General features: G+C 29.2%; 2 protein-coding genes across 2 annotated transcripts; both read right to left on the reverse strand.

The window, feature by feature from the left end:
• Positions 1–1,582: 1,582 nt before the first annotated feature.
• On the reverse strand, positions 1,583–12,650 carry LOC105761618 (uncharacterized). Its single transcript, XM_052622981.1, is given in 6 exon segments — positions 1,583–2,043; positions 2,193–2,256; positions 10,395–10,405; positions 10,911–11,020; positions 11,112–11,234; positions 12,633–12,650. Coding segments are annotated over 6 exon segments (558 nt in total). The 3' UTR covers positions 1,583–1,811.
• On the reverse strand, positions 12,560–17,509 carry LOC105761615 (uncharacterized). Its single transcript, XM_012579472.2, has 5 exons — positions 17,280–17,509; positions 14,273–14,418; positions 13,971–14,037; positions 13,493–13,552; positions 12,560–13,318 (listed from the first exon to the last, which is right to left on the reverse strand). Exons 1-5 carry the CDS (start codon positions 17,388–17,390, stop codon positions 12,704–12,706), a joined length of 999 nt encoding a protein of 332 aa, XP_012434926.1. The 5' UTR covers positions 17,391–17,509; the 3' UTR covers positions 12,560–12,703.
• Positions 17,510–19,379: the final 1,870 nt, after the last annotated feature.

The raw sequence follows: 19,379 nt of genomic DNA on the forward strand, positions 1-19,379 counted from the left end.
CTTCCAATTGTTTTGAATGTAAGCTCAACTAAAAGCGAATTAAGTGCACATAATAATTTTTTTTCTTTTAACTTTCAATAGAAAAGTTATTTCTCTTGATATAACCGAAAACTATAAATTTCCTCATAAAATAGAATTTATTCTAAAAGTAAATTCTCCCCTACCTTTTCGCTAAAATAACAATGCTCAATAATGCATGTAAATAGGTTAGTTGTATTGGAAAATCGGTTTACAAAATCGTATTTAGGTACCCTCAATCTCATTACCCATTCAATAAAATATATTTTTTTAATCGGGGTTCCAAGAATTATGTAAGAATTCCTTCTCAAGATAAGCTAGCTTTCATCTTCTTCCAGGAAAGTTGAAAATTTGAACTGAAAACAGGTTACTCGAACAACAAAAACTGCTGGGATTAAAACGTAGGCTAAAAGATATAGTGCCTATTTTTTTTATGGGGGCATCAAGGAGAGCCTTAGGCGCCTATTTTTTGGGATTGCCGCTTGAGAGGGGTGGAGGCTTCGGTTTCTTTTTTGAATGTATGATATCTATAACAAAAATTATATATTAAATAAATTTAAATATTTTTTAAACTAATAACAAATATAATTAATATTTGTTTAAAATCATAACTTAAAATGTAAAAAAATGAAATTTAAAATTATTTAAACAGATATTTAAATTATTTTATAAATACTAATAGATAATTTACTATTGTTTGAGAATAGAAATAAAATATTTTAAATACTATTAAAATTATAAAAAAGCTTTCCATCAAATTTTAATATATTGTAAAAATCCACTATAATGCTACTATTTAAACAATATAAAATAAATTAATATTAAAACTATTACAATATTAAATTCACTTAATTAATTAGTTAATTTGAATATATTTGATTAATAGCATTATTATTTGGTTTTAAATTAGAAAACAATAAAATGCTAAAATAATTTTCAAAAATAAAATTATAAATTTGAAACATTAATTTTAAAATTAATAGTTAATGCGATAATTTTAATACATTAAAATAATAATTAATTTTTATTTATGGTTGGTGTGCACGTGCAAATTAAATCAAACTCTAATCTTAATTCTCAAAATACTATTTTAATATTTTAATGAGATATTTACATATATTTTTAAGATAGCCGTTTTACATTTATTCAAACTCATAATAAGTGTTTAAGTGTGATAATTACACTTTTCATTATAATTTAAACTAATCAATAAGCAATATTGTAAAGTCAGAAAATTATAAATCTATAGTGTATATAAAGGCACAACTTTTAAAAATATTTTGAATTGACTAATATAAATATTTGTTGTCGATTATATTACTAATTTTGATATTTTAAATATTTTATTATTTATAATATTTATAAATAATTAAAATATTTGGTCAAGTAAAATTTTGGTTCACTTGTTAAAATGAATTTACATAATAAATAAAAATTTTATAATTTATACTTAATAAGTGGCAAAAGCATGAGCTCAAAGAAGTTTTAAACTGACTAAAATATATTTTACTGTTTATTACATTATTAAATTAAAAAATAAATACCTAAAATTACGTACAACACATTTGACATTAAAAAATTAATTTAGAAACAATGCAAACCCTCACTCTCCTTTAGAGACAACTGAGAATATAATATTAAACAGAAACAGAATGAGGCGCCTATATCACTGGATGATCTGAAGGGTCTCTCAATTCACAGCAACACAGAATTCAACTCAAAAGAATTATATATCACTCTGAACTACGCCTTAGAAGAGTTTTCAAGCATTTGTAATGCCCGCGAGAAAGGTTTCAGTTCATTGCATCATAATCATCCAACTTCTCATTGTATTCCAACACCTTCCTCCGTATTTTCGACGTGTTTACCCATGTAATGAAGTCTTCAATGTTCCTTGTTACACGGAATGCAGGGTCTGTCACTGTCTCTGGACCAACACGAATGTGTCCCTGCTTAACATAAGTGACTGCTTCTTTCAAGTGTTCTGCAAACTTTAGGTGCACTAACACAGTTGATAGCCTACGCCTGCAAGCAAAGAATATAATAAACAGAGTAAACATACCAAAGAAGCAATCCACATGAAGCACTTCCATGTTTGCTTTAATTATGTAAACAAAACATAAACCATTCTATGCATTCATATGAGCTATGCATTTGAACAAGTATTTGCTTACCTACAAAAAGATGACACTGATAACCGATCGCATAGAGCCAAGCTTTTCCTGGTTGGGATTACGCCTGTACAAGCCCAATTTTTCATGCCCGGGCTCAACAAACCCATAACCCAAACAAGCCCAAAACCTATAGCCCAATATTCAAAAAACCTTAGCCCAACACCCAATAGCAGAAAACAACAAACCCTAACCCTAGGTGCGCCGCACTTAGGGCCTGCTGGTCAATCACTCCACCGCCGTAGCCACCAACTGCTCTGCCACTTGCGCCACGCACGTCCCATCCGTCCCATCACCACTTGCCTGCAAAACCAGAGAAGGAAATGACAAGAAAAAAATAATAGAACACAAGTTGTAAAATGGCTATAAAGCCATAGCAGAAACAAAAAAGAATGGGGGGATCGGTTTTAAAGGGGGACTGACTTTGAATCTGTAAAAAGAGGGGCTCTATTTTTGTAGTTTTTGACAAAATTTGAAGAAAAAGAAATAAAAACAAAGAAAGGTGGTTGCTTTTTTTCTTTCTTTTTTTTTTGCCTTTTTTTCACTTTATTTTCTTTTCTTATTTCAAAAAATAAAAGGAAAAAAGGAGTTTTTTTATCTTTTTGACGACACCGGAGTGCTCGGGGTGGTTGAGGGGCGATTCGGCGGAAAAAGGGAAAACTTTTGGTCTCCCCACCGCCGTACACGGCGGCACCGACGCCGGCGACCGACAGGGTGGCCCATGGTCAGGCCCTTGGCCGGAGAAGAGAGAGAAGGGAGAGTGTTTTTTTGAAGTGTTTTTTGAAAAGGAGAAGGGGAATGAAAATTTAAAAAAAAACTGACTTAAATAGGCTTCCAAAACGACGTCGTTTTGGGCAGCCTTCTCAGGCACCAAAATGGCGCTTGTTGACACCATTTTTTTTGATGAAAAACGGGGTCGACTTGGGTTTTGACGAAAACGAAAAAAAACGGGAGTCGCCACCAATCCTTTTTAATGAGGTGTGATTGGATCACCTCAAAAAGTGGTTGTTTTTAATAAACGATTTGATTTTATTAAAACAACAAGTTTGGTCCTGAAATTGAAAAAGCGGGTTCGGGAGTCGATTCACATACGAGGAAGGATTAGCACCTCGTCGCCCAAAATTGGTACCTAGTTGATTACTTAATGTCTTAGTGTCGAAAAACTGAAAACTTTAAATAAATTTAAAATACGATCCTAAAAAAAAACTCGAATAGCATAGATTAAAATTCAATAGGATATTTGGCAATTTGGTTAAACGAGAAATCGAAACCCAGCACCTTAGGGCACGTTCCTCAAATTTCCAAACGCAAAACATTACCTTATTTTGTAATTTTTGAAAGGATATTTAGCTATTTGGTTGAACGAGAAATCGAAACCCAGCACCTTAGGGCACGTTCCTCGAATTTCCAAACACAAAACATTGCCTTATTTTAAAAAAATTAAAAGGATATTAAGCCATTTGGTTAAACGAGAAAAATCGACACCCAGCACCTTAGGGCACGTTTTCTCGAATTTCCAAACGCAAAACATTGCCTCAATTAGAAACATTTTCCTTTTTGAAATACGGTATTTATATGCATAATGGAATAATGAATAAAATGATGTGACTAAAATAATATAAGCAAAAACAAATAATAAATAAATAAATAAACCTAATTCATCATGTATGTACAATAACAAATAAATAAATAAATAAACTAAAACATAAAATGGGCATATGAATAAATAAACAAATGAACATTAAGTAAAACAAAAATAATAATAAAAGAAGAAAAAAAATTTGATCCAAATTATAAAATATATAAAACATTCATATACATATAAGGAAAATATTTGTATTTGTGCTTATAAAATATGAAAACATCCATATATTTATGTTTTAAAGTTATTAAATATGTAAAACTCATATAGGTATATACATATACGTATGGATATGTATATGTATATAAAAGGACAAAAGCAGAGATATTAATATATGTATATGCGTAAGGAAAATATACATGGATCTATATGCATATAAATTATAAAATGTAAAATATATATATGGGTACATGCGTATGTATATAAAAGGTACATATATATATAATGTTAAAAAAATGGACGCATAAACCATAGAGAAAAATAAATAAATAAATAATAATAATAATAACAAAGATAACCACAATAATAACAATAGTTAATTTAATGGTAATAAAAATCATAACAAAAAATTTACATTAACAAATAAACAAAACAGTAGGATGAAATCAAAAGTAAAATGAAATTACAGGGTAAAAACTGAAATAAAAAAAACAAGAAAGATTAAAATGGAAATGCGCATGAATATCAGGGACCAAACGGATAATAAGACCGTTATTAGGACACGTGTTCGTTACCCAGTACGCCGGAGGGCTAGGGACGAAACCGAAAGAGAAATAAAAGTTCGGGACAAAATTGAAATAACATAAAATTAAACAAAAGGGAGCAAACTAAAAAGAAAATAAACGTGGAAGGACCGAAATCGCAAATAGACCCTCAGGTACGAAAACATGCGGACCTTTATTGGGTCGGGCGGGTCGGCCTGATTCATGTCAAAACGATGCCGTTTTTGGACTATTGTTGCTAGCCAAAACGACGCCGTATCAGAAGGCTATATAAGCCTAAAAAAATCTAAAAAAAAATCAATTTCCTTCTTCCTTAAAAAAAAAAACAGAGAATCTCTCTATTCCCTTTCTCTTCTCCGGCCAAGGGGTCAGTTGTGGACCACCGTGCCGGTCGTCGATTACCGGCGGTCGGAAGTAAAAAAGTCAGTTTTTTTAACCCTGTTTCAAAAGCCTTTCATAAATCAAGTCCTTAAAGCCCTAAGGCCGAGAGGGGGAACCTCAAAAATGAAACGCCTTCCTCGTCCGTTCTCAACGATTCGGACTCCGGCGACGCTACAACCGCAACGATTCAGGTAAGTTTCGTTTATTACTTCTTTAGTTTATTAACTGTAAATGAAAAGAATGAGCAAGAACAGATCGAATTAAAAAAAACCTAAAATATCACCTTTAAACTGATTTTTTTTTCTTTCTATTTCTTCAATCCAATTTTTTTTTAAAAAAAATCCCCCCTTTTACATGTTCTTAGTTTCGGCTTTTAAAGCCGATTTACATGAAATCCCTAGTCTATGCCTATGCCTGTCTCGCTTGCCTTGATTTGTTTGCGAGGATCAACGCGTGGATGGAAGTGATGGTGGCGGTTGGCGGTGGTTCTTGGCAGAAGCGGTGGGCGAAGACCAAAGTCGAAGACCCTAGGGCGGCGCCTAGGGTTCTTCTTTCTCGCTAGAGTTTTCTGTTTCCTTTTTTGGTTGGGCCATTTGAAATCATTTAAGTTAGTTGGGTATTGAAAGTTTGGGTTTAATTTGTTTTGGGTTTGTATTAGTTTTGATGGGCTTTGGTGGGGTTTATTCTTGGGCGGGCAAAATGGCACCTGCAATGTGCTGTTTGCTCTTTACCAATTTCAACCCGACCGCTTTGAAGGATCTGCATGTTTTTAGCGGAAGGGCTAATTGCACCTTTAGCCCTTCCGCTTTTCAATTCTTTTTTTAATTAAGTTTTTTTTTAAATTCCACCCCGCAATTTGTAGCGCTTTCAATTTGGCCCTTATCCGAACGATGCCGTTTTAGAGCAGAAGGGAAAATTTCCCTTCTAGTCCCCGCATGTTATTCATGCATTTCAAATAAGTCCTCTCTTTTCATTTATTTTAAATCCGCCCCGCTTTTTTGTTTTTAGTTCAATTTAGTCCATGTTTTAGCTATTATATTATTTAATTAATTATTTTACTGTTATTATCATTATTAGATTACACCATTAATATTATATTATTATTATTTCCTCATTTATATATATATTATTTTATTTTATTTTTATCTTATTTTATTTTATAATTCACATACATATATATTTTTTCTTCTACGTACATATATTCTTATGTTTTGTAATATTTATGCATACCTTTCTTATAATATACATGTACACATTTTAACCTTTGTAAATATATACATATGCACCTACTTTTTACATGTATTTCATTATTTTCATATTCCATAATTTTATATACCTACATATATATGTACATATTTTGTATATATACATATTTATTTATTCTTTATATTTTAAAATATATTTTATATATTTTGTAATTTACATATACACATATTTTAATTTATGTCTATATACATATATATATATATCTTTACATTTTTAATTGTATTCACTATTTATTTATTTCATTTTCATTATTATTTTGAATGAATGTTTTAATTTTATATACGTTGTTATTTGGTATGTTGGGTTTGACCTTTTATTTATTTTATATTGTTGCTATTGCTTGTATCATTTTTATACTTTTGTCTTCATTATGGTTTTGCCATACATAACAACAATGTAATTTGCCTTCATATTCTTTACTACGACTTCGTGTTTTATTTTACTCAATATAACAAAATTTGTTTTGAATAAATAACATTTCGTGTTTAGATTCGAGAGGATCGTACCCTAACTTACTGGGTTTGGATTTTCACAATAAATCTAAATGCGCGAATCTTTTCAAACTCAAGTTTTAAATGATCTCGGGATTTAAAAGAAAATTTCGTCCTAACTTAATGGTCGTGATCTCCTTTTTAAATCCGAGATTGCGAAAATATCTTTTAAACAAGCATTTTTTACGTATCGGGAATTCGAGACATTGTGTCATAACTTACTGGATAGGATTCTCTTTCTCGATTAACGTGAAATATGCTTCTTGTAACACCCCTTACCCGTATTCAACACCGGAATAGGGTACGAGGCATTACCAAAACACATACACTTGTAAACGTATTTAACCGAGTTATAAAATTTCATATAAATTTAAAACTTTCAAAATAATTAGAATGCTTCTATAACTTTTCACAATATATCCTCAAAATATTATAATCATAATAATTAGGGCCTACGAGACCCGGTACATACTCATACAATTCAATGCTTCATTTCCATTTCATTTAATTCGCAATTTCTCATGCTCACAATTTAGATCATATCACTAGCAATTTCCATTTAATTCACGTACAATTCAATGTCACTAAGTTTAACACTAATACGTATTTACCATTTAACTCAACGTTTATCAATTATATCATTCAATAACACATTTATGAAATTCTTAATTTTGCAATGAAAATATCACTTTAGCTTAAATAACAACATCATCCCGGTATAAATACACTACCACTTATTCATTTACTTTAATTCATTTGGGCCCATTTGTCACTTACCATCCTTAATCAAATTAGGGAGCAGTTACGGAAAATTGAGTACTTCACTTTCACTTTTCCATAGTATAACTATGGTCTTACGTATGATCACTTATCACTTGTCCCTGATCAGATAAGTGTAGCCACTTATCACTTTGTTTCTTGATCAGATAAGTGTAGCCACTTATCACTTTGTCTCTTGATCAGATAAGTGTAGCTAAAGCTATCACTTATCACTTTTCACTTGTCACTTGATCAGATAAGTGTAGCCGAAACTATCACTTATCACTTTGTCTCTTGATCAGATAAGTATAGCCGAAGCTATCACTTATCACTTTCCACTTGTCACTTGATCAGATAAGTGTAGCCGAAGCTATCACTTATCACTTATCACTTTCCACTTGTCACTTGATGAGATAAGTGTAGTCGAAGCTATCACTTATCACTTTCCACTTGTCACTTGATCAGAAGTACTCAAATCCGGCGTTCCGCTCAAATTGATCATTTATTTAATTTTCGCATTTTTATTTTATTCTCATTTCATCAATAAATATATCTCATCATACATTACATAACTCATGAAATTAACATTTAATCATTAAATTTCGGCCATATGAACTTACTATTTCATTATCTTACCACACTTGTTTCCTATGCACATCACACAAGATATAAACATATCATTCAACCATAGTCACAAGCTAGTATATTTAAACATAACTCTTTTTGGAACTAACCACATGATAAACCATTCATGAAATTATTTCATGCCAAATCATATACCGAATATACGATACACACATACTATGAAACTTTATTTTCACACATGAGCTTAAACCAAAATCAATAATGCACAAATATAAGCATTATTTCTATTTCATCGTTTATCAATTATAATCAAGCATATGACCAATTATACACAAATCATTCATATACTTCCCAATTTTCCTCCTCCTCCTCTCCATTCCACATCCTTAATGTGTATAACACACTTAAACAACATTAGCTATAATTTCACTATTCACTCACATGTATATTCAAAGCTGTTTATCCGAGTCAGAGTCACTAAATTATTTTTATCCGGAGCTACAGAGTTCCAAATTAAGATCCATTAATTTTCCCTGAAACTAGACTCACATACCTTCTTACCATACAATTTTCAGAATTTTTGGTTCAGCCAAATAGTACAGTTTATTCTTTAAAGTTTCCCCTGTTTTGCTGTCTGACAGTTCCGACCACTCTTCACTAAAAATTAATTATCTCATTGTACAGAATTTGGATGATATTTATATTTGTTTCTTCTGAAAATAGACTCATTAAGGATTCTAACCATATAAATTATAACTCATAATCATTTTTTTACAATTTGTAATGATTTTCCAAATTCAGAACAGGGGAACCCGAATTCATTCTGACCTTGTCTCACAAAATCTATTATATCTCATGATTTACAATTTCATTACTTACACCGTTTCTTCTATGAGAAACTAGACTCAATAAGATTTAATTTCATATTTTATTCACCCTCTAATTCAATTCCCACAATTTTTGGTGATTTTTCAAAGTCAGACCACTGCTGCTGCCCAAAACTGTTTAGTGTAATATATTGATTACCAATTTGACTCTAAACTTTTAATACATGATAATTTCGTCCCTAGGCTTGGAAAATGAAATTCTTGCAATATAATCCTTGATTCAAGCCTATTATTTCTCATACATATCAATAACAGCCCATATATTCCATGAAATTTTAGAATTTCTCCATGATTTCAATACTTTTCAATTTAATCCTAAAACATGTTTTCATCTAAAATTCTTTAATAAAACATCTTTAAACATCCATTAACATCTCAATTTCATCACAAAATAACAAAAATCATATGAACTTATCATTATTATCTTCCAAAACTTTCAAAAAAATGAGAAACTAGTAGAATACTAAGTTGGACCTAATTGTAAAAGTCTAAAAATATAAAAATTTCAAGGACAAAGTAAGAATTAAACTTACTTGAAGCCAAAATATGGAATACCAGCTCCAAACCCTCTTCCATGGCTGTCTCCCACCGAAATTTCAAGAAGAAATGGTCTTGAAATGCTTAAAATAAAATTTGGCCACATAAACTTTATTGTAATTCCAATTTTGTCCTTAATACATAAAAATCTTAGATTTTTTTTAACGGTATGTCATCTCAGCCCTTAAATTGGTCCATTTTCTCTTTTAGTCCTTCCTTATTTAATTGTTAAGCTATTTAATCACTTTAGCAAGTTTTGCATCTTTTCAATTTAGTCCTTTTTAATTAATTAACTATCAAAACATTAAAATTTTCTGACGAAACTTTAACACTACCATATTGACACTCCGTAAATATTTATAAAAATATTTACGGCTCGGTTTATAATATCGAAGTCTCGATACCTCTTTTTCTCAATTTCTTGACTTAATAAATTTTTATAAAATACAAATTACTAATTTAAAAAAATCTCTTAAAAATCATATTTGGCTCGTAATTATTGATAATAAAATTTACGAGCTTATTTTCTGAATTTGGTGATCTCGTACCACTGTTTTCGACATTTTTGAAAATCGGGCTGTTACACTTCTTTTCCCAAAAATTTTTATTTTAATATAAGGATCGTATTTTTAATTCTTCTAAGTTCTCAATTTTCGACATCAAGACATTAGCTAATCAACTAGGTACCAATTTTTGGGCGTTACGAGGGTGCTAATCCTTCCTCGTACGTAACCGACTCCCGAACCCGTTTTTTGAATTTCGTGGACCAAACTCGTTGTTTTAATAAAATTATATTGTTTATTAAAAACAACCAATTTTCAAGGTGATCCGATCACACCTTATCAAAAAGGATTGGTGGCGACTCCCACATTCGATTTCGTTTTCAAAACCCAAGTCGACTCCGTTTTCATCAAAAAAAATGGTGTCAACAACGCCCATATTGTATCTGCCAATCATAGGGAAATGATATATGAACCGAAGTCTTTTGTTTAAGATATACAACTCATGCATGCAAAGAAAAACTCAACCCAACAATTATGAAATCTGCATCTTGATCTCATACCAAGCATGTATAAGTAAAAATCAAGTAATAATGTCTTCTATTAGCACAAAAGCATAGTCAGAAAGGCAGGCCATCATAGATTTTAAACCACCTTTTAGGCATTCTTATAAGATTAATCCTCAAAATAACGACTGTCACCATAATTCAAAAGTTCTGGGATGTTTGGAGGTTGAAATCTTTCTCTATATTCCCTCAGCAAAGTGAAAACAATGACGAACATAATTCTGAATGTTCTGTTATATAGTTCTAGATGTTAACAACATGAAATTCATTCAGAATATTACAACATAATTAAATATAAATTACACAAGTGAAGTAGCAAAAACTACAACTTTGAATGAAGTTCACCTATAACAACTTAATCATATTTGAATAAAGAAAAACTCACAGTTTCTCTAACAGTAAATCAGTCATCTAAATTCGAGAAGGGTCTCGAGGATCCATCTGCTTCAATATATTCACCAACTTCTGGACCATCCGGCACAAACTGGAATATTTGTTTCCAATTTCGACCCACCATAAATAATATATAAATCCAAAAACAACATCAAAATCAAGAATGATCTGAATATAAAGAAATTACAGACTTCTTATAATCGTCATGACCAGTGACATGATAACGATGCAGAATGAGATTCTCTCGATGGCCACCTTCTCTTTTCCATTCCAAAAATTGTACTTTCTTCAACAGCTTTTTCTCATGAAACTTAGACTTGTTTGGTTCAATGTAATGACATAGCCATTACAATTCAATTCCATGGGCCCACCATAAACCCTTGTTTTGTTGAATGAAATGTCTATTACGGATGTTGCTGCTTAGGGCACGTTTGGTTCGCTGTAATGAAATAGAAGTATAATGGAATAGAAGCGTAATAGTATTTTTGTGTTTGGTTGAATGGAATGATGTTGTAATAGCATGAGGAAAAAACTAAAATGACTAGAATACCCCTTAACAGAATTTTTTTAGGTAGATGATTATTGTTATTGTTATTAAATTTTAAAAAAGATTATTAATATAAATAATAAATAATTTAATCATATTTTAACATAATTATTATTAAATATAATTTAATAAAATATATAATTTAATATAATTCTTAATATTAAATATTCTTACATGAATTTTCTAAAATCATAATATATAATACTATAAAATATAATTTAACATAAATATTATTAAATATAATTTAATAAAAATATATAATTTAAGAAAATTCTTAATATTAAATATTGTTATATGAATTTAATAAAATCATAATATATAATACTATAAAATATAATTTAAAATTATTATTAAATATAATTTAATAAAATATATATATAATTTAATAAAATTTTAATATTAAATATTCTTAAATGAATTTACTAAAATCATAATATATAATACTATAAAATATAATATAAACTAATAATTATTAAAAATATAATTTAGAAAAATATATAATTTAATAAAATTCTTAATATTAAATATTCTTAGAATTTACTAAAATCATAATATATAATACTATAAAATATAATTTAAATTAATTATTTTTAAATATAATTTAATAAAAAATATAATTTAATAAAATTCTTAATATTAAATATTCTTATATGAATTTACTAAAATCATAATATAGAATACTATAAAATATAATTGAACATTATTATTATTAAATATAATTTAATAAAAATATAATTTTAAATTAATTCTTAATATTAAATATTCTTATATGAATTTATTAAAATCATAATATATAATGCTATAAAATATAATTTAAAATAGTTATTATTAAATATAATTTAATAAAATATATAATTTAATAAAATTTTAATATTAAATATTATCATATGAATTTACTAAAATCATAATATGTAATGCTATAAAAATAATGTATAATCTATTTTATTATTTTAAACTGAAATACATATTTTAATGTGGTAAAATATTATTAGTGAAACAAATAATTTAATTATTCTACAATAAAAATATTAGCAATAATAAATAACTTGAGAATTATTTTTGCATAAACATAATATTCATATATTAACAAAAGGTTACATGAAATTCATAAAATTCTATGTCATAATCTATATGTTATACAATTTTACAGCATCAAAAAGTTAGAACATTGTAATGACATACCATTCCTAATATTACAAACTGAAAAAGTTAAGAAAATATCAACAGAACCATGATTTTTAATGGTCAGTAAGAAATCTTCTAACCCATTCCAACCGCACATCAGAAGGTAAACTAAAGAAAACGAGCATTTGAGTTGGATGATCTGGAATTTTGCTCAATGCTTGATAGCGCTCATCCACAATTAAACTTTCTATTTCACACAAGGTTGGATATAAATTTGTTACTTTTTCTTGGATGATCTGGAATTCATCTGACTTTTGTTGAACTACCACATCGGAGGCAATACTCCTACTGATTTGTTCGCCAATGGCCTGCATGTTTTCCGCTAATAAAGTAGCAGCATCAAGAAATAAAAAAGAAAAATGATCACTTGCATCAGAATTCTTTTTTTTCTTCTTCGAAGATGTGGAGCCCCCTTGGTTTCTATCTGGTCGTGGTTCCGTATCAGAAATATCCATGTCATCCAAAGAAACATTAGCTTCGTAGTCATAGAATTCGTTTCTTTCTTCATTAATATCTGTAGTAGATACATCCTGAACATTTATTTCTTTAAAAACATTAGCGGCTGTTTGAGCATCTTTCCTAGTCGCTCGATCTCTTGCGTATATGGCTGTAAGTTGGTCGTAGTAAGGGAAACTACGATGTTTGAATTGACCGGCTTCTTTATGGCTCTATAAAAATGAAGAAATCATATTAGTTATAAGTTTGGTAAAAATAAGATAATAAAGACTTGAAATAATTCTTACATTTAGCCAAAAGAATGTGATTAGCCAGCAGAAATGAGCCATTAGTCATTATCCATCAAACTTATATTAAAAGTATGCAATCCGTAGAGCAAACAGTACCTGCTGCAGATACTCCTCAACGCTTGTGGCTTCAGCAGGGAAAACATCCTCAAATGTTGTCTTCCAGAAAGATGATCAAGGAGAGGAAAACATGGTTTGTGAGATTGCAGTAAAGAGCAAACTATGAAAAGGGGGAGGGCGACCTTGAAGCAAGATTGTGAAGCAATCAATAGCAAAGCTCTCTAAAGTTGACCATACGCATGCATTTTAGGACCAAAGTAGCATTTAAACAGTAAAAATACAAAAGCTGAAATCAAATATCATTTAATCATAGCAGATAAAGTTTGGGGGAAGGGGGAAAATGTCCTTATCTTGACATATCGTTATCAATATCCATTCCCCTCAAAATATCTATTAAATAGCCTTACACGCCAAAGAAAAACAAGTAACAAATTTTATGGTAGGTTTAGGGGGTTCTTGAGTTAGAAGCCACAAAAGCTGAATTAACATAAATGAAAATGTGGAAAATAATACTCGCCTTCAATTCAAAAGACTTCAGATCGCGTGTAAGCTGTTCAGCGTTAATTCCCTCCTGTGCAAGTAGCCTTAAAACACAAAAAGACCATTTTTATATATTCCGCATGGTAAATAAATAATCTGGGAGAAATAAACAAAAGATAACCCTTCAAATTGTTGCTTAAAGCCAAGTTTGCAACCTAAACAATGTTCCAAGCTAACAACTTCCTCTTACTTTCTCAGCTAACATTCTGTCTGTTTTAACAGATTGTGCATACAAGAATCACAAGAGTAATGAATTAAATTTATTAAGTATAAAGTTACCTTGTGTCAGCAATGGATTGAGAAGGAGCCTCAGTTCTCAAGGTTTTTGCCTTAAGCTTCTTTGATAGTGCTTCTAACTGATCTAAATTTCTTAAGGTTTTTGCCTTAAGCTTCTTTGATAGTGCTTCTAACTGATCTAAATTTCTCTGAATAAAATTATTGTGAGCAGATTGTCAGTGAAAACCTCATGTATGGGATCTATATCACTGAAATTTCCTTTTATAAACAATAATCTCAGCTGAGATACATACCAACTGAAGATTCAATCACTGAAAACAAATGAACAAAATTTTTAAACAATTTTCAATTTGTTTGGATCAACAAATAGGTAACCCTCCAACCAAGGTTTTTAACTCTAAGCTACTAACATCAAACATTAACTTGAATTATTGATAGGTTTTTTACCAAAATATTACAAAAAATAAAAAAATACCAAAATAATATACAAAAAAATTATTTACCAAAATAATACAAAAAAAAAACAAAGACGGCTGAATGGAAGGCCTGCCACAGGCGGCACCCCTCTTTCTTCGTATTTCAGCCCTTTGTTCGTATTTTTTTCCAAGATTTTATTACTTTTAAAAAATATACTATTTTCTAATTTATTATTTTACATTATTTTAGTACATTATGCTTGAAATGTATTCATTTAGTGTGTTTTTTATTGAAAGTAATAAAATCCAGAAAAAAATATGAACAAAGGGCGAAATAAGAGTTTTTTAAAATTTATTTAAAAACACACTAAGCGAATACATTTCAAACATAATGAACTAAAATAATGTAAAATAATATATTTAAAAATAGTATTTTTTAAAGTAATAAAATCGAAAAAAATACAAACAAAGGGCTGAAAGGTAATATTTTAGTAAAAAATTACGAAAAAAAAATATATATATTTTTAAAGTAATAAAATATTCTTATTTTTTTCTCGAATTTTATTACTTTTAAAAAATATACTATTTCACCAAAAAGGTTAGGAGCGGTTTGGTATAAAGGGAAATTTAGGGGTTTAGGGGGCGAAGAGGAGCGCTGGGAATGTGATCTTTTCTTGTCTTTTCCCATTTCTCAAGGTGGAGCTTTCTGGCGGAACTTGAGGGGGCGGCGTCGATCGAATTCCGAGATGGAAACCAGTGTGAAATTAGACAACAACAAAATTAAAAACTAAACTATATTACCACTATAATAGGGATTTCCCTATCATAGTAGAACTCTAAATTAAAAAAATAGTATATTTTTTAAAAGTAATAAAATACAGGGAAAAAATACGAACATAGGACCGAAATAAGAATTTTTTTTTAAATTTATTTAAAAACATACTAAATTAATACATTTCTAATATAATATACTAAAATAATGTAAAATTAAAAATAGTATATTTTTAAAAGTAATAAAATTCGAAAAAAAAATACGAACATAGGGCCAAAATAAGATTTTTTAATTTATTTAAAACACACCAAATTAATTCATTTCAAATATAGTATACTAAAATAATGTAAAATAAAAAGTATATTTTTAAAAGTAATAAAATCCGAAAAATAATAAGAACAAATGGTTTGAAATAAGGTTTTTTTAAAATTTATTTAAAAAACACACTAAATCAAAACATTTCAAATATAATGTACTAAAATAATGTAAAATTTAAAAATTAAAAAATAGTACATTTTTTAAAAGTAATAAAATTCGAAAAAAAAATACGAACAAAGGGGAGTGCCGCCTGTGGCAGTGGCAACATTGGTGCCGCCTCTGCCACAGGCACCATTGGTGTCGCCTGTGGCAGGCCCTCCTTCAGTATGTTTGTTTTTTAACTGTTTTTTTTGTATTATTTTGGTAAATAATAAAAAAATTATAATATATTTTTTTTATTTTTATTTTTTGTAATATTTTAGTAAAAATCCATTACCGATATATTGATGAATGTTACTATAATTTATTGACATTATCAAGGAGATGGTACATTCACTTAATATCATCGTAGTAACAACTAATATCCATAATATGAATTGATAATAAATATTAACGGAAATATAGATAAATATGATGAACATTATGGGCATCATAGTCCATGTCTCCAACAGAAACATTCAAAAGAAGATGACCTAAGGAAAAGTATTAACTAGTTATTCTCATTATAATACAACATAATGGAATGAAGAAAAGTTCATAGTTAAATTTCATAAAACCACTACATCATTTCATTGTGTTGTGTTCCTAATTTATTGTTGGCTAAAGTGTCTACATAAGCCATTTCTTACCCTCTATAACAGATCTCTAAAAACCAATTTTCTGCTGAAGTTGAAGAAAATGAATCCCCATTAATGACTGATTATTTAGTGGAAAACAATATTAAGTCATTTCTCATCCAATCAGTTTACTAGTTAAAGGAATTAACAGAACTTGACAAAGACATGGCCTCCATTTAGCTAAATTTCTCTCATCGAAAACATTAATACACATTTTAAGTTAAAAATTCTTGATTTTTCATACTATAATTTAATTCAGCAGCACTAAACAAAGCATTAGCTGAATTAACCTTCAGAAGCAAACATTAACACAATTGGAGCTTGGAAATACATGAAAATGCAGTGGTTCCTTTGCCTATTACTAAAACTTCCTCAATCATTACATTAAAGCCGAGAGATAAACCAGATATTACTACTGGACTACACTTCAGCAGAGCCTTCTGTTCTCTGCTCCCTCGAACAATCTCACTTAAAAAAAACACAACTTTGAACGAGGCATGAGAAATTTCCAGAAATTTTCTACCTCACGAAATATATGAACCATAGAAGGGCTTCCGCATTTCAATATCTCCTAATCTACCTCCTTTCCCTCATTTTCTAGGCATCCAAACAGAGCACAACCAGAAGCAAAAGCAAAAAAAATTCACAAAAACCTAATCACTTTCCCCTTTTCTTTAACAACGTTTGTCTCGATTCATTACAAACTCGAGCATTGTGTAAATTGATATTGAGAGAGAGAGAGAGAGAGAGAGAGAGAGTAACGGGACCTGAAGAGGAGGAAACTGAGCAGAAGGAGCAGCTTGCTCAAGAAGCTTGGTGGATGAGTGGAGAAGATCGGTCCAGCTACTCATGCCTTGCTCACTCGCCATAGCTCTCATGTGAATCACTGATGCGAGGGAAAGTTCAAGAATTTTACTCTTCAATTTATATTTTCTAAAACCCAAATTTTCAAAAGGAAAAAAGAAGAAAACCCTCTTCTTTTCCTTCTTATGATCTGAATATTTTACAATTTAATTTTCAATCTAATTTAAATATTTAAATTTATTCAACATTTTAGATTTTTAAAAACTTTTGTTTTTCTTATTTAAAAAACTAATAAAAATTTGAAAATGTTTTAATTTTATTATACACTGTTACTCTCACGTTATAAAATGATGATATCATGATAAATAACTCAAATACATTTAATATTATTAATTTAAGGTATTTATTGATTTAAATTTTATTTTACTCATAATTTAAATTATTTTTAATTTTAATTTTTTACATATTATTATCTATTGTTATTATATATTATTTTAAAAATATATTCATGTTATAATTGTATAGCTTTCACACGTATGCATTAGGAGTGAAATTAAATTGTAATTTTTACGATAAAAAATATAATTTCAGCATTTTAATAGTCTATATCTTTTAAAATATTAAATCGAATTTTTATATATTTAAGGAGACCAAAGTATAATTTTACCTTTATTAATTTAAAATTTTAAAAATTTTAAAGGGGTCTTATTAGAGGTGATCATGGGTTACCACCATTGACCCGAAAAGAAAATTCCTAAGCCCATTCAATGCCCAAACCCATATTAAATTTTACAACACCAAAAAAATATGTATTTAATATATATTTGATTAAATAGTATATTTGATTAAAAATAAAAAAAGTATATATTTTAATATATAATTCGGGCCGGGTTGGGTCAGGCCCGGGCCAAAAAAGTTTTACTCGAGCCTGAATCATTTTCTAAAAGGGTCTCGTTTTTTTTTTCCAAACTCATATTTCGTGTAACAACCCAATTTTGACCTAATCAGACATAGTGGTTTCAGGACCGCGAATCAGAGTCAAAAAAATATTTTAATATTATTTTTAGTGTCTATTGCATGTTAAGTTATTTGTGTGAAAATTTCGTGTGAAAATTTGATCGTTTGAAGGCTCAATTCGATAAAAAGGGCTTTATAGCGTAAAATCAAAATTTAGAGGTTAAATTTTAAAAGCACCTATTTGTTGTTGTCTTTTTAAGTGGGAGGTCTAAAGATGCAATTAGACCAAGAAATAGTTAGTGGGAGGGTGGCATATGACAACATTGTCCTTAATATATATGTTATATATATTTATTATAATAAGGTTAATTTAGTAAATTAGTAAATTATATCATATAATTAAAATAAGTAAAGAAAACATGAAAACATTCTTCATCTTGGTCGAATATTAAGCTTGGAGAACTCATCTGTGGCTTCCTAGGGTTTCGGCATTTCTATTGTAGATTAATGTATGTTTTGGTTTCGGTTTTTGATAACTTTTATGTTTTTTATATCGTTGTTTTGTGAACTACAAGACCCATACTTGAATTTTTGTAATTGTTGATTATTTTGTGTTTTTCCATTGATGATAATTTGTGATTTGTGATATTAGTTGATGAAATATGAAAGATAGGTGTTAGATTAACATGTTTTGTGTAACACCCCTTACCCGTGTTCCTTGCTGAAACAGAGTATGAGGTATTACTAGAACTCAAAACACTTAAAAAAATTTTTTATAAAAATTTCGGTAGCATTTCTGCTTGTTTTTAGATAAAACCTCCTGCAACTTTCCAAAAACAATTTTAAACAACTTCAATATTTCCAACCAATTACAGATATATGTTCAGACATAATTTTTCCATTAATAATCACCAACATATTAAACCGAACAACACTATATATATATTTATACCACATCACATAAAGTCATCTATACATGCCATATTTCAAAATATTAATTACAAAATACCCAAAAAGTTGATGATAGTGTGGATGATTTCCTGACTTCGTCCAAATTCCAAGCTGGCTGATGTCACTATAATCAAGGGAAAATAAAAACAAGTAAT

This window comes from Gossypium raimondii, chromosome 11 (assembly GCF_025698545.1).
Source record: "Gossypium raimondii isolate GPD5lz chromosome 11, ASM2569854v1, whole genome shotgun sequence".
Taxonomy (NCBI): Eukaryota; Viridiplantae; Streptophyta; class Magnoliopsida; order Malvales; family Malvaceae; genus Gossypium; species Gossypium raimondii.